Here is a 16,574-nt window from a genome sequence, read left to right as displayed (position 1 = left end):
GTGGCAAGTAACAATTATGCCACACAAGTGCCAGGCTATAACCATCTCCAACAAAAGAGAACCTAACCATTGTCTCTTGACTTTCAATGGCATTACCATCACTGAATCCCCCACTATCAACACCCTGGGGGTTACCATTGTCCAGTAACTGAATTGAACTAGCCATATAAATGTTGTGGTTACAAGAGCAGGTCAGAGGCTAGGAATCCTGCATTGAGTAACTCACCTCCGGACTTCCCAAAGTCTGTCCACCATCCACATGTCACAAGTTAGGAGTGTGATGGAATACTCTTCACTTGCCTGGATGAGTGCAGCTCCAACAACACTCAAGAAGCTTGACACTGTCCAGGATAAAGCAGCTGCTTGATTGGCACATCATTCACAAACATTTACTCCCTCCACCACCAATGCACAGTGGCAACAGTGTCTAGCATCTACAAGATGCATTTCAGGAACTCACCAAAACTTCTTACACAGCACCATCCAAACCCATGACCACTATCATCTAGAAGGACAAGGGCAGGAGATACATGGGAACACCACCATCTGGAAGTTCCCCTCCAAGCCACTTACCTTGCTGACTTGGAAACATATCGCCATCGCTGGGTCAAAATCCTGGAACTCCCTTCCTAACAGCACTGTGGGTGTACCTACACCACATGGACTGCAGCAGTTCAAGAAGGCAGCTCACCACCACCTTCTCAAGGGCAATTAGGGATGGGCAATAATTGCTGGCCTAGCCAGCGACGCCCACATCTCATGAATGAATACAAAATAAATAAATAAACATATGATCCTAAAATGCATTCGATCGCTTGGTCCGTACCCAAAAGTAGAATGCAAACTATACTTTGTTAGATTCCACACCTTCGCGACGACATCTTTCTGAAGTTGTCAAATATTGCAGAGACTGATCAGAAAACTAAATAATTAGTTCAAGTTACATTTGTGAAATCCAAGATGGAAAAAAGGGAGAGGTTCATAATTGCCATAAGTGGTTTTGGGGCTGTGCGTGCTGCTCCCCCAATGATACAGCAAGTGGCTACCTAATCTGCTTCATTCAGAAGGAACCTGCGCATGAGCAGTGATGACCCAAGTTTCAAAAGGAACCAAAACATTAATAATTCTGGGCAAGCGCAACTTAGCATATCTTTATACTGCTGTTACATATACAACATTCCCCAGGAGAGTATTGCTCCACCTCCGGAGGTTTTTAGCCGCAATATTGGGTTTACCCGCTTCAGTTAAAGGGCTAACATACTGGTCGCGATTGTTTGAAGCTGGCCCAGTTCATGAGGCAGGAAACGTTATCCTCTTCTAAAGACATTTTATAGGGAAAGCCAAGGGACCTCGTTGTAAACGGATTATTTCCCCCTCAATTCAAAATTCCTAGAAGAACGCGAGGCGGATTGTAAAGTGGCAACTTTAAAAATCATCCAAACGTATACAGGAGCCGGTCAAAATAATGCCTAAAACAATAATCGGACACAACTTCTCTCCACTTCTTTATACGGAGCTCAAAATTCTAGAAACTCAAGAAAAACTACTCAGCGGGGACTTTACTGACATTGACAGCAGAAAAGCCAGAGCTAAGGGCCAAATTTTGCCAACTGGCCATATTTATTTGAAAAGAAACACACATACAAATCAATCGTGCATCACTTGGCTGATTGAACATTGTGTTCCCTAGAATGAGACAGCCAGTATCGAGGACATGTGTGCAAAAATGAAGAATGCTAATCGACCCCCTTTTCGGCAAAAAATTTCCATTACATTTTTTTACCGAGATAATTGCGACATGGAATTACAATATATTCCTGTGAGCACCTACAGTGTGCTTATGCTAAACTGCTTCCCATTGACAGATTTAATGCAAGACAGCATATTTGTTGAAAGCTATGCAGACAATACAATAATATTCAAACCCCGCGATATTATTGTCCAGTTAATCACTAAAGCCTACTTTCTTACCTCTGTTGCCATAAGGAAAACGAGTGGGATTTTTAATATTTGTTTAAGCTTTGAGTGGAGCGCGACATCGCTATTCGTTCAGTAACAGAGAACATTCATTTTGAGTGGCTAGGAATGATCTGAAATTGGAATCAATATTTTAAAGTAAAGCAGAATTTCACAAAAACAAAATGTTTCAAATAGCAGCCATTGCAGCAATTCCTTTGTGAGGAGATGAATATTAATTTATCTCTATAAACCGGGAGCTGATCACATATCCAGGGCAACTGTAAATTTCAGAGTATTTAATATGAAAACAAATTAATACCAGACAAAACAGAAAGTACTGGAAAAGGTCAGCAGGTCTGGTAGCATCTGTGGAGAGAGAAACAGTTAACATTTCGAATTCAAAATGACTCTTCTGCGAAACTGTTCCGAAACGTTATCTCAGTTTCTCTCTCCACACATACTGCCAGACCTGCTGAATTTTTCACGCACTTTATGTTTTTATTTCAGAGTTCCAGCATCCGCAGTATTTTGATTTTATTAACACGAGAAAAAAAGGTTTGAACTTTAAGCAGCTGTCAAATAAGACGGTAACTTCCATTTTACCGTCGTCTCTACTGTAAGTGCTAAAATATCTGTTAAAACTGAAAACTTGCCTTAAGGGTCGGATGGAGTGGCCCTGGAGAGGAGATAATTAATTATAGCTGAGGAGATGATTAATTATAGCTGCTGCTCCATCTCCTCCCGCACCCACCAGAAAGGAGCATCCAAGTTTTTTATAATTTTACAACCCTGAGCCCAAGAAAACAAACGGGGTAGCCATCGGATTGGGATTCCCCCAGATGAAGGGTAAAACAGTGTTGTTAATGCACCAACACTATAGTATTTAAAATGAATGCTATACAACGACAACTTGCATTTATAACAATAACAAAACGTGCCAAGATATTTCACAGGAGCGTCGTCAGGCAACATTTGACACCAAACCACATTATATATTATCTATAGCGGTGGTACGACCGATGGCCAATAGCTTGGTCAGAAAGCTAGCTTTAATGGAAAGTCTTAAAGGAAGAGAGAAAGACAGAGGAAGCCAAGCAGAGAAGTTCAAGGAGGTAATTCCAGAGTTGAGGGCCTCTTCAGCTGCAGGTATCAGAGAGATCTCGAAGTGTTATTCACAGATAGATCACCAGTTTAAACGCACCAATCAACGGATCTCAATTGTGTTTACGGTTCATGTTAACCAGCAGACCCATTAATTTTGCTGGAAGCGAAATTATTCTTTGAAATCTGGGCTCACTATTGGATTCCAGTCAATTAAATCTCACCTAAATGTATTATTCCATTTGTCGAACAAGTATGTGGGACAAACAAACACGAGGTATTATCATTAAACATTAATATAGTCCTCGGCATTTCGCACTGATTGAGGCGATATCAAAATTTGACTTAGATGTTCTACTTCCAGCATTTGCGAAAGTTGGTTATTTATATAACATTAAAATATAGCGCTAAGGCATTTTATTATCGTTGCTATCTCTACAATATTATTCGTCGAACGATTCACTGAGACTAAAGAAATGCATAAATCAAAGGTTTATATGTCTGACCAACTGAGGCATTTGCTGTAGAAAAAAAAAATCTCAGTTTATGTCTAGGTTTGATTATTTTAACTTCTTAAAGGTCGCAGCATATAGATAAATAAATTGTTTCTTCACCACAAAACACTGTTGCAACACTACAATTCGTCACAACGGTTCAAAAATCCGAGCTTTATCAGAATTGTTTAAGAAATTCTATTCTGACCATTTTTATATCGCGTCAGTGTATCATGTTTTCTAATAGTCGGGAGCGTATGACCTCTCTACCGCAGCCTGATACCCCTGTAACGACAACTAAACAGATGAGTTGTAATTAAAGTACATTAAATGAGAGCCAGAAGCGTGCTCTCCTATTTACCGAATAGCAGGAAAACAATCCCTCCACGAACCTAACAAGAAAATTACCACATAATTTACTCATTTACTTAGTTCGCCGTTTGAGCCCTAATTTAAGGATTTAGGCCAATTTGCCTCCCTGCTTTTCCAGGCCGAAGGGTCAAATATCGTCGTAAACCTGCAGGTTTGCAAACCGCGTTCTTTCTTGCGCATGGAATGCTACAACACACCTCTCACCATTATTGAAACAACCATGGGAGTGGGGGGTGTAGGGAAAAAACAGAGCGTCGCTTCCCTATGAACAATCCATATAATCTATCTAGTTCACTGTTTTTGTTTAAAAGAGCTACCATTCTTCAGTCTGGCCTTTCCCAGTTATCTGTCCACCATGTCCCCTTGCCCAGCCCCACAAACACACTCGCAACCACTTCACTTTTCATGTAGATGTACGTTGGCTCCTTTAGAAGTTGATCGTCTGCAATTAAAAAAGAGCAAGAAAGCTTTCCTTGAAGTGAAATGTGTAGAGATTTCAGCAGGACATTTAAAGGTTTCTTGGCAATATCATGTGTAAATCTTTGATGGCACTTCGGAAGGAAGAAAGCGTGGGGAATAAGATAAGGCAAAGAAAAAGGTGGGAAGATATCCTGTACCAGCAGGGAGTCAGAGTTTCTGAATGTTTTTGATCAGATATACCATCTCAGCAACCACTTTAGATCAGTTATGGTGCATTGAATTCCAAATAATATAAGATTTGAACTATGCTCATTTTAAACCAGACAATATTCTCCTTTACTGTTTAACGACCATCTCCAGTAATCAACGCGTTGTCGGTGTATATGAGGACACCGACTCCTTCCTTAGGTAAAATTTACGTTTAGTTATGACTTTTCTATCTGATCCGAAGAGCTGATTAAACCGATTATGGTATGAAGATAGTTCTAGCTCGAGTTTGTAACTATGTTGATCCCAGCATAATCCATATTCATGCAGAACGTCCTCAGCTAAGTAAATGTCTGCGGCATTCTGAAATATAATTCTTTGCAAGAAATATTGCCTGATTCATTACAATTTACTGCTAGGCTTGCACCGCATTGAAATCTGAAGCACTGATGTATTATTCCCTGAAGATATTTAATTCCTTTGACATCAAGGAATGTTCTATATCGGAAAATAACTAACGCAAGGCTTTATCGATTTTTTGCTGTCTAAAATTGGTTCTATAATATTGTCCTTTGTATTTCTAAATAATTATTCCACATCTGTTAGTACAGTACTCCTCAGTTAATGAAGGAAGACATGTTCTGTCATACCTTTTACGATTTGGACTATAAACGAAATACTGTGTGCAACTGTCAAAGTTACAACCCAGCTATTTTCAATAATGCAGGTATCAAATGCTGATTTACATCGTTTTTGTTTCACGTGTTTGATTTTTTAAAAAAAACACTGCTGTTTCCTTGGAGCATTGTGAGGCTTTGAGAACGGTCACGTGACCACAGGCATGCACCTGGGATCAACAGCCACAGATTAAAACCCATCTGTGTCTGAAGCTCTTTTATGAGAAATACCAAAATATACCTAAAAGTAAGAACTACGAACTAAATTAAACCCAGTTTAAAGGCGAGGCTGCAACCGTTATTTTTCAGCTTGTTTTTCATTCGTTGTAATTACGCTTCTGAACGTGTTCCTTAATTTAGTGGAAGCACTTGTGCATAAAATGGATTTTACTTTGAAATAGCGGCACCAGTGTTTTATATACTAACACAGTAGGGGACAAAATCACTTAAATCGCGTCTATTAATAATTAATACATGGCACCAGAAACCTGATGATTCAGTCAGCATATGTATTAGGTGGAGTGAGGCTGAGCCAAGAACACCAAGAGGATCCCAAGCCTAGCTCTGTGCAAAGTTAACTGATCTCAGCTGGAATAAGGATGAGTCTTAACCTCAGTGTTCTTAGATGAAGAAGGCAGAGAATTACCCACCGTGCTGGATCCTGGTGGAAGTTTTAAAAGTTATTAATGTTTTTGATAGTGTGAATTAAAAAAACTAACTCCTCTTGTTAAGGAGTCAGTGACAATGGGTGGTCTTTATTTTTGTTCTATTTGTTCTCAGGATGTAGGCAATACTGGCAAGGCTGCATTTATTACTCATATGTAATATCCCGAGAAGATAATGGTGGACCTTCTACTATTCTTACTGAGAGTGAACAGAGATGTTAAGACACCTTTCTATATACAGAGGATAGTTAAAACGTGGGTCCCTGGCACAAAGCTGTCTATAATTCGGAACTAATCAGACGATTGCTCAGGAAATACATAAGGGTAACCCATTTTGGAAAAATAAAAAAATTGCAATGAATGAATGAGTGGAGAAAATAATGCAAGGATCCAAAGGATACATTTTCAAAACTGTTTAGAGGATAAATAAACTATGCTACTTAACCCATTCTTTCTTTATCATCTCCCACAGTCACCAGGATCAAAGTTCAGGAACATTTGTCCTTATTATAGTTGTAGCTAACCATGTGTTTAATTTAAAACTGTCATACTTAGATATGGATGGCATATGAATTATGAATATGAAAAAAGTCTGTATTCAGTTCCAATGCACTATTAGCTTTACCATGATGAATAAAGCCCTTTTAAAAGGTTTTTAGGAATCTGCTTATTCTTATTTCTGCTACATCTGCTGCAATCCCTGTGTTGAGAACCAAAACTTGTACTTCATTGATGTTTATATTAATTCCATGGAATTCTGACAGTGTAAAATAATAGTTTATCCTAGCACTATCCATCACATCAATAATACTTGCATCAGTCCTTTACATATTTTAGGGATCACGTATTGCAAAATAAAATTTTATAAAACAGTGACATTTTGTCATTGATATATGACTCCAATCAAGTATTTTATTATTTTGCCTTTATTGAGATAAATGGATTCACAGACATTATGTGTATCTCTGTTTAAATTGACATATTGGAAAATGGATAGAAGGGAAAAATTGTGATATTATAATTTAAGCAAGGTGTACAAGTGAGTTCATAAAGTGTTTCAGTGGTTTATGAATGTCAACCTAATCCCATGAGTAATCTGTTATTTATTTTTATAATGTATTCCAGTCAACCTTAAATGCTATTAAGCTTTTCTCAAAAAAGTCAGTTCAATTTCGATATAATTTATCTAGTCTATGTGAGTCATGCAGTATGCTAGTCATAATAAATATACCAACAAATATTTGTCATGTCCTTGGTGCCTATTTACAGAGGAAAGAATTAGTGTAGATTTGTTCTAGACCTTATTCCAGTATGCTTTACTTGAGATATCACAATGACACCAATACAAAGCTATTTGAATATTTCATTATGATTGTGTAAATATTTAACATTTTATGTAGTTCACTTAAGCAGTATGAATCTTATCCAGAATATCCATTATAATGAAATAATGGCTAGCCTGTTTTATTAATCTTGATGATTAGTTGTCTTACCTACATAATAGTTTATTTTGCACTCTGTCTGATACCAATGAACACTGATAGCACGTGTAGATATCACACTGTTATTGATAAAGTTGCAATGATTCAAATTAAATACATATTAGTCTTTTAGTTCATTTCAATATAAAGTAGAAATCTCTATGAAACAATTAAGCATTCTTACAATAAATAGTGTGTGCAATGATTACAGTTTCTTCAACATAATGCAGTCGGCATTATAGATAACAGTGCAGCCTATTTTTAATTATTAAACATAATTTTTGAGAGTTATTATTTATTCTGAAATCAGTGGTAATTCTGGTTTCATATTACGATTCTATCTTCACACTCAGTCAGTCAATCATTCTCTTCCTGTTCAGTAACAAATGAGGATTTGATGTGATTCTCCCGGTTAGTTTCATTTGATTTGTACTTCCATCAGATTTGCTAGTCCAACTGACTTCACTCTGGTACAACAATTCTCCCCGAGCCATGCTAGTCCCCTAACCCACCACCGACCCCCAACCCACTCTCACCACTGACCCCTCCCCGCCACCCCACACACACGCGCGTGCACTCGCAATGCTTCTGCTGTCAATTAAAATCTATTTGATGATTGTATGTGTAATTTGCTGATCAGGAGAAGATATCTGACCCAACTGCACTTGCTTTTGCCGAACTCATCCTCTATTGGGAGCTGGGTCCATTTCCTCATATACTTTTGCAATTGATATTCAGTTTCGCCAAAAAGACCTTGTGCCGTGAAAAAGTCTTAGGCCCTAAAAAGCATTTGCTGACAAACTTCCGTCACTCTCGCCGCATTAAAATATAAAATAATCCGATAATAAGGAAGAAAAGATTTGCCTTTATATAACACTTGTCACAACTTCAGGGCACCTTAGTGTTTCACAGTTGATGAAGTCACTATTGTGATAAAAACAGAAAATGCTGGAAAAACTCAGCAGGCCTGACAGCATCTGCGGAGACAGAAACAGAGTTAACGTTAACGTTTCTCTCTGCACAGATGCTGTCGAACCTGCTGAGTTTTTCCAGCATTTTTTTTGTTTTTATTTCAGATTTCCAGCATCCAGCTTTTATCACTGTTGTAATAGCTGGAGATACGGCAGCTAATTTACTCACAAAAGGGCCGCAAACAGCAATAAGATAAATGCCAGCTTAAAATTTTTAGTGATGTTGTAAAACATCGTGGAAAACCCCCTACTTTTCTTTAAAAGGGAATTTGGATCTTCTACATCCACCTGAGAGGGCATACAGAGCGAGATTTAACATCTCAGGCGAAAGACGGCATCTCCAATCTCCAAAACCCTTCAGTATTCCAATGGAGCGTCAGCCTAGATTATGTTTTCAAATCCTGGCGTGTGATTTAAATCAACCATTCCTGACTCGGAGGGAAGAATGTTACCATTGAGGCAAGGCCGCTACCCTAAGATATACGTTCATTTCCAAAATTGATATTTGTTCTCATTTTAATTCTGTAGCCAATATTAAAACATTTTAGCCTTGATATCATTTAAAACGTTTTGATCATTGCGCTTTATTTAGACAGCAGTGTTTCTAACTAATAATAGAATCTGAATGTATTAGGCTATAATCATATATTCTATTTTAGATGCACATTATCTTGATGAAAAAGCATTTTACATACCTTTCCATTATTGCACGCGAACAACATTACATAAATTGTGTTAAAACACATATCCAGTCACTCATTTGTGATATGACCATGAAGAAAATGAGGCATTTTTCACCTACTGCAACAGAACTCAACAGATATTTCTCACTAAGCGAAGGCCTGTAGTATTAGTTTAATATTAAGGTCACTGATTAGTAATGTTCATAAAATGGGATTTTTGCGACCTCCAAAAAATCAGTTACGTTCCAGAACATCGTGTAATCCCGTCTAATAAAAAGGAATTACGTCTTATTCAATAATGCATTTTAAAAGGTCAAATTATGGAACTGATCCCCGAATTTCATGTAATGAAAATAGGATTTGAAATACTCAGTCAGGGTTAGCAGTGCACCACAACTATTTAAAATCTTACCAAATTAAATATTTTACAGTGACATGATTAGTCTCACAAGGATTAATGTCCGGGGTCATGGTTATGATACAGCTCGACTGACCCGCGTTTCAAAGAAATTATGTGCAGCCAAAGAAACACCCAGAAAACCCAGGCTATGATTCTAAATATCCAATGCCATGCCAGCTCCTGTTCAGCTTTTCTCAGTTCCACACTGTAATGCTCTAAGTAATGGCGACGATATTGGGCATGTCCGACGTGATTTTTTAACCATTTGCAAATCTGTACTATTTACAAAACAAATATAGTAAAGTTGAACATTTTGACTACAACACAATGATAAGTTCAAATGACCCTGCAATCGGCTATCAAGGCTCTGGTTTCGCCGTTTACGATGACAAATGAACCCTTCGTGAAATGTTTCCGTATCATTCATTCATTATATGATTCTCTCGAATTTGTGACACCGTCATTCCTTTTCCTCTCTTGTGCATACATATATACGAATGAAAACTTAAGGAAAGAAAACAGAGTAGTCCTACAGGATTTCAGCTGCACAAGATAAGTTCATTGCGTTTAAAGCTGTGACAAACTACTCCCTCCTCGTTGAAAAACCAATACCAATGTGACTGTTTTAATTATAACTACCTATGTCTATCATACAGGCCTGCTGGTACACATCGTTGCTACCCTATTCCTTCGTCCTAAAGCAGGCAGCAATTTAGCCACTTCTAAGAAAAAATGAAAATGGGCAGTGGCATCATTTTGAATATGTTCATTTATATGCGCAGAGGAAAATGATAAATATTTTCTGCTGTGTCTGCTTTCCCAATTTGCCAGTATCACATGTGGGCCCAAACTGTAGCAATATAACTCGTCTTTTTATACGTGTGAAGTCAGTAGCATATTCAACGGCAGAGCTAGAACTGCTTTCCGGCTAATTCAGCTGTCCCTCCTGGTAACCAGCATGTGATCCAACCCCGAACTACACCAACCCCTATCGTCACCACCTTCCTCACCCCTGCTGCCCTCCCAACCCATGTCTGCGACAGATGTTAAGGTGTCACTTCAGCCTCAAACTCTGCCCAGCAGAGATTTAATGTATTCCCTCGTCATCCTGTTCGTTATTTTTTTAAAAAAAAACTATTGTTTTAATGTATCACTGTTCTTGCAGGGGAAACCAAATAAACATCAAAAAGTAACGTTCATGTTATTTCCATGTAATAATATTGAGCCTCAAATATAAGAACTTATCACACTGACACTATAACTAGGTATTGATGTGAAACGCTACCAATTCAAAATGCCATCCACACAAACGGGTTTTGAAGAGTGTAGCTATTGGGTTCTGAAGGTAATCGAGAAGATCACATAATGGAAAGGGATAAAATACACTAAACGCTAACATTAATCTTCATTCAATCCAAATATTAATCTATTTTTGATTTTCTTTTTAATGCAAAATAATTTTACAACCAGAATAAGGTTGGCTGTCAGAATGCGGACTTATTATATGATTCTAATTCACTACATTATCATTCATAACACATTAATTATTAATGGGTACATGTTTTAGGATTTCTGAAATCTCGATTCTCGGCCCTTTACTGTACAGTCTCTAACATCAAATTGTAATTATTGTCGACCTGCTGCTCGAAGGGCCGAGTGGCCTACTCCTGCCCCTAAGTCTAATATCCTATGGTTATTGAATTTGGAAAGAAAATTCTTAACAGACACTTTACAATTGGACTTGTTTAACGGATCCTGTTGAAGTATTTGCCTTGTGATTTGGCGGACGCTGGGAGCCTGTTTCCCCAGATTAGCTCTGTCGATTCTGATGTTTTGTGGGTGGTGACTTATCAGCGAAAACTAGGAGGAATCTTCTGCCAGTGGGAGGAGTTCTATATCAGTTCCGCCACTTTATCCAGGCGGGTCATTCCTGCCCTCGGCACAGTATACAAATCCAGCTCCTGCCTCCTTAACACAATCCACACAGGCTTCAAATGTTCGGCTGAAGCACTCAGTCTGCCTGTTAGTAAAGGCATCATGTTTCATTGAACGAAGCATATATATATATATATGTATTTACCTGAACATTCGGATCTAATCCTATGGATTTAAAGGTCGATGCAACAGTAAAAGGACAGTAAACTATTTTAAAGGTGCGATGAATGTGGAGCGGTTAGCTGAAAGCGGAAGACCCCAGGCTCCGTGTGACATGGCTGCTTCGAGTTTCCCTTTGCTGAGGTCGGGCGAAAGCAGAGAGCGTTTAGAAAACACGGCGAGCGACTCCTCGGACACGGAGGCAGCAGGTAATGGATGCACCGAGTTCCTAATGTTGGTACAAGGGGCTGCTCCCGAGAGAGCAAATGACCTTCCGACCTTCTCTAATATCAGGTCTCCGGAATAAAGGCAGCCACCGAGATTTATTCGACTTTAGCCCTTGCGTAGAAATGAAAGGAATGATACCCAGTCCGAGTTTAAATCTAAAAGTGAAAGACAGACTTCCGCGTTTACCTCCCCCCCCCCCCCCCCACCCCCGCTCGTTGCCTGATAAAGCGAGAGAAATACACGATCAAGGGATAAAAGCTGTCACCAGTAAAAACGCATCTTGTTCTGTTCAGTATTAGACGTTAATGTTTAACCCAGTTTGTTGACAAAGTGACAGAACGAAACAGGTTTACGCGTTGCCTTGTTGATCTGCCTGTTTGTCAGAGGACACTCTGTGATAAGGTGAAATTGAGCCGCGTTTTATGCTCTGAACTGTCAATTGACAACATGAACCGTTTATAAACTCGCACTAACCGGGTAGCTTTTATGACGTGTTTTCTCCCTGACACCAATCCGCGTGCAATGAAACAATCGCAAATGCAAGAGGGTCACTAAACCGGGCAACCTTGGTGATAATAATATGGACACCTAGTCGCTGCATAGAATTATCTTTTACTGATCCCTGATTGTTGTTGCCGGTTTGTGCACAGGAGTCAGCCTTGCATTTTGGTGCAATCTGATCACGGATAAACGCACTTTATCCAGAAAACAATTCTTCAGCAGTTGTGCCGGCGGTAATTTTATTTTTAAGGTCCTGGTCGAATCGTTGTAATGTGCATGTGCTGCATATCTGTGTTTGTATTTTGTAGATAAAGAAAAATCGATACAGAACAAATCAGAAGATTGCAGTATGGATGATCCATCCAAGAAGAAAAGGCAGAGACGTCAGAGAACGCATTTCACCAGTCAGCAACTTCAGGAGCTGGAAGCGACCTTCCAGAGGAACCGGTATCCAGACATGTCAATGAGGGAAGAGATCGCCGTTTGGACGAACCTTACAGAGGCCAGGGTTAGAGTGAGTATCCTTAACCTTTTGGTCAGCTCTACTTATTTAAATAAAATACTGACCAAAAAAACTGGATAATATTACGATTAAATCGCACAACTAGGGATTTGGACCTCACTATCATCATGCCAAATATTAATTCGTTGTCCACCCTGTTACTAAAATGTCGTTAAAATGTTCGATATACGGTTAACTGTCTATACCAAATATCAATATTTCTTGAGATTGGCATAATATAAACCATGTTGAATGAAAGTACCTTATATAGTCAAATAACATTTGGTGCAATATTACTAATAAGATTAACAAAAAAGGCAGGCCAGTGGTTGGAGTAATAGTAGAATGGGAATCAATCATACACCATGTTATAGCCCCAGGTAAAATATAAGAGAAACCTGAGCAAATCGCTTCAGCTAGGCGTCATTTATAATAAAAAGGTGAAAGGGTTTTCTCAACATGTCTTCTCTTTGGACCTCTATTCGAACTCCAATAATGCCCCGGAGTTATTAAGAATATTTAATCAGAGTAAGCTGTCTGATCTCTCAAAGAGCAAGTTCGTGAAAGTTCAAGCGATGATGTTCAATGAGCAGCAATATTACATTATAAACCGCATAAAATCATTACATCATGCATTTTGCCTTTACACAAACTCGGGTGTTTGCCCCTGAGAACACCGTTGACTGGTAACCAGACAAGTTTTAATGTGTTCTAAACATTTGCAGTGTCAGCTCTATAGATGGAAGAAAGCACTGCTAGGGAATATATTTGTATTCCTACAAGCCAAACTGAGCTCACGGCTGTTACAATCATTAGCAGGGAAACAAAACATGTGTGTTAGTAAGCGGGTAATGAGCACCTATATATTGCTCAGTGTGTTTTCACATAGAAGACTGACAATAACCCCATTGTCTAGTATTTTTCAGACCGTAAAATTAGACACAAATGTTTCAAAATTTCACAACCCTACTATTACGAAATCTTATAACTTGTTCTTAAACTAATAATTATCCAGTTAAGTTGAATGTCATATTCTATTAATTTTTCGGCAATAAGAATAGCAGAACCCCCCAATAGATTAAAACGAGCTGTAACCATTCATGTAATTTCTACATTAACGCAACTTACAAGAACATCCATGGGAAAACGCTATCGTTCAATTATTCCAGAATAATTGGTCATGTACCTTCCCCCTGTATTTAGATGAATAAAAGATCATTTTAACGGAAGTAATCGGGTGGCTTTCGCCAGTTGGTGGTCTTTTATATTGTATTGTCCCACCAGGCGATCATCAATACGAGTTTATTATGCGTTTACAGAGTTCATTTTGGGGAAAATTAATTTTATTCAACGCTGCGGTTTTTTCCCGGGAGCATTGTGAGTTTTATGAGTGGAACAACGACTTTCGAAGTAGTCGCAGGTGGAAAGTTAACAACGATAAACTTTACTGTGCTTCACTTTCAAAGGAATCGAAATTTTTAGTAGCATTAGAACAGGCAGAAGATTTCAGGTCAGAATAATGGGCCTTATTTTCATAACGCCTGTAATTCTGTTGAATGAAATTAAGAACGAATCATTTTGTTTCTTATCAGATTTAACCCTCTATATAAACAGATCAGATCACGGGCAGTAATCCATTTGCCTTTCTAAAGAAAACCAAAATAAGAAATGGGAAGAAAACCAAGCGAGTGGCAGTTCTTTTTCAGATTTTAGCAGTAGTTTGAATGAAATATCGAATTGCACATAAATAAACTACAATCGGTTAGTTTCTGTTTACATCGCTTAACGATTTCAAGTTGACAGGTTTCTTCTGAACATTTCCATCATTTGATAGTCACACACCCTATGCAATTTCTTAATCCGGAGTCTCCATGCTCACGTTACGCTTTTAACACGTGTTCATAACAGGATCATATAAAGGGATGCAGTGAAGGCGTTTAAGCCTTCAGTTCAAATTATTAAACTGTGCACTGCTAAACTCCTTGTGGTTTCTTTCTGCAATTTCGGTAATTCTAGGCAGTAGGACCGATTGCCTATTTCTTTGCTCTGCATCAGCGACAAGCTCGTAGAACACAAATTAATACCTCATAGTTATCATTTTTAACCTGGTCGTTGTTTTCCCTCATAGGTTTGGTTTAAAAACCGCAGAGCAAAATGGAGGAAGAGGGAACGCAATCAACAGGTGGATCTGTGTAAAAATGGATTTATGCCGCAGTTTAACAGCCTGATGCAGCCTTACGATGACATGTACGCCGGTTACAGCTACAACAACTGGGCGGCCAAGAGCCTGGCCCCAGGTCCGCTGTCCTCCAAAAGCTTCCCATTTCTCAGCTCCATGAACCCACTGTCTTCTCAATCCATGTTCTCTGCTCCAAGCACCATCTCCTCCATGACAATGCAGTCCACTATGGTGCATTCGGCTGTACCAGGAATGCCAGGTTCGAGCCTCAGTAACATTAATAATCTCAACAGCTCCTCTCTCAATTCAGCCATGTCCTCGGCTGCCTGTCCATATGCGCCACCGACACCTCCTTATGTTTACCGGGACACTTGTAACCCTGGTCTTGCTAGTCTCAGACTGAAACCCAAACAGCACAGCAGTTTTGGATACAGCAGTTTGCAAAATCCAGGGTCTAGTCTTAATGCATGTCAATATGCAGTCGACAGACCTGTGTAATATGCAAAAAAAATAACTGGACGTTTGATACAGACTCACAGAGAGGGAACTAAAACTCAGTAAAACAGGATTTCATTGCAAAATTTTAATGGCGTGTGCGGGTTGCCACTCTCCTGGATTTCAACTACCATTCTGTCCAATTCTCAAACAAAAAAATATTTAATTGCAAGAACTTGAGTGCGATTTTTTTAAAAAAAACGAAAGAATATTCGGTTGGGTACAGTAGTTCGGTATCCTTTAAAGTTTTTTAAGCTTAAGTTTACTATTAATGCTGAACAATTGAAAGTGGATTTGTGTATATATAGAAATCAATTCTATTATTGTTACACGTTGCAATACATTGATAAATATAAAGTTTTAAAAATGCTTAAACAAAAAAAAAGATGCATGTCTATTGCTGTACTCCAGATGAAGGAATGTTATAAAATACCACCATTCCTAACTCTGCAGCAAAGAAACCTACCTCTACTCTGGGATTAATTTGCCCCAAAATGAAAAAAAGCTCGATTTTTTAAAAATTAGCATGCTATTAAAAAAGTTGACTTTTTACATTGGATTGCTTTTGAATGGATAGATTTAAAAAAAAACAACGGAGAGTATAAATATTATCTATATATGTTTTAAAAGCTGAATTATCTTTACTGTGTCTCCACTTTGGGCCAATGTCAAAAAAACAGCGGCCGATTTCTCTTCCCGGTGGCATTTCGGAAGCAGGGTTGTACAGTGTAGATTGCTGTAATAAAGTCTGAAAACATTGAAAAGAAATTTACCTGAATGAATTGATTTCTCTCCATTCCCCCATCGCTCAGAACAAAATTTCTCAGAGCAAAACTCATTACAATGGCAGGTCCAGCCCGAAAGTTAGCTGCAGTCCATGGTCATAGTGACCACCTCCTCTTTGGCCTTCCTTAAATAGGACTCGCGCTTTTTATCCCCCCTAACAGTAAGATATCAAGCTGTTTTCGATTCTAACCGTGGTGAATAACGTGCACAGATTGCATTCTTATACATGTGTTCCGTTTATACATTTCACGCCCAGTTGTAACATTGTACCACATTTTATCAGGGGGGAAAAAAAGCTTTAAAATATTTCTTCGCTTTGGAAAACGATATGAAATTGCAAATGTGTAAAAACAGAGCCG

At 38.6% G+C, this 16,574-nt stretch overlaps 1 protein-coding gene across 3 annotated transcripts in view; it reads left to right on the top strand.

The window, feature by feature from the left end:
• The window catches only part of pitx1 (paired-like homeodomain 1), a 42,919-nt gene extending 26,722 nt beyond the window's left edge, over positions 1–16,197 (top strand). For all 3 annotated transcript variants that reach the window (XM_041192904.1, XM_041192903.1, XM_041192905.1), the window contains exons 3-5: positions 11,584–11,733; positions 12,562–12,767; positions 14,884–16,197. In XM_041192904.1, the coding sequence (XP_041048838.1) occupies positions 11,589–11,733; positions 12,562–12,767; positions 14,884–15,432 (900 nt within the window). In that variant the 5' untranslated portion in view covers positions 11,584–11,588 and the 3' untranslated portion in view covers positions 15,433–16,197. The remainder of the gene's footprint in view (positions 1–11,583; positions 11,734–12,561; positions 12,768–14,883) is intronic.
• Positions 16,198–16,574: the final 377 nt, after the last annotated feature.

The sequence above is a fragment of the Carcharodon carcharias genome, chromosome 8, assembly GCF_017639515.1.
Source record: "Carcharodon carcharias isolate sCarCar2 chromosome 8, sCarCar2.pri, whole genome shotgun sequence".
NCBI classification, from domain to species: Eukaryota; Metazoa; Chordata; class Chondrichthyes; order Lamniformes; family Lamnidae; genus Carcharodon; species Carcharodon carcharias.
Note: the sequence above shows the minus strand (reverse complement) of the source record. Positions and strands in the feature narration are given on the sequence as shown.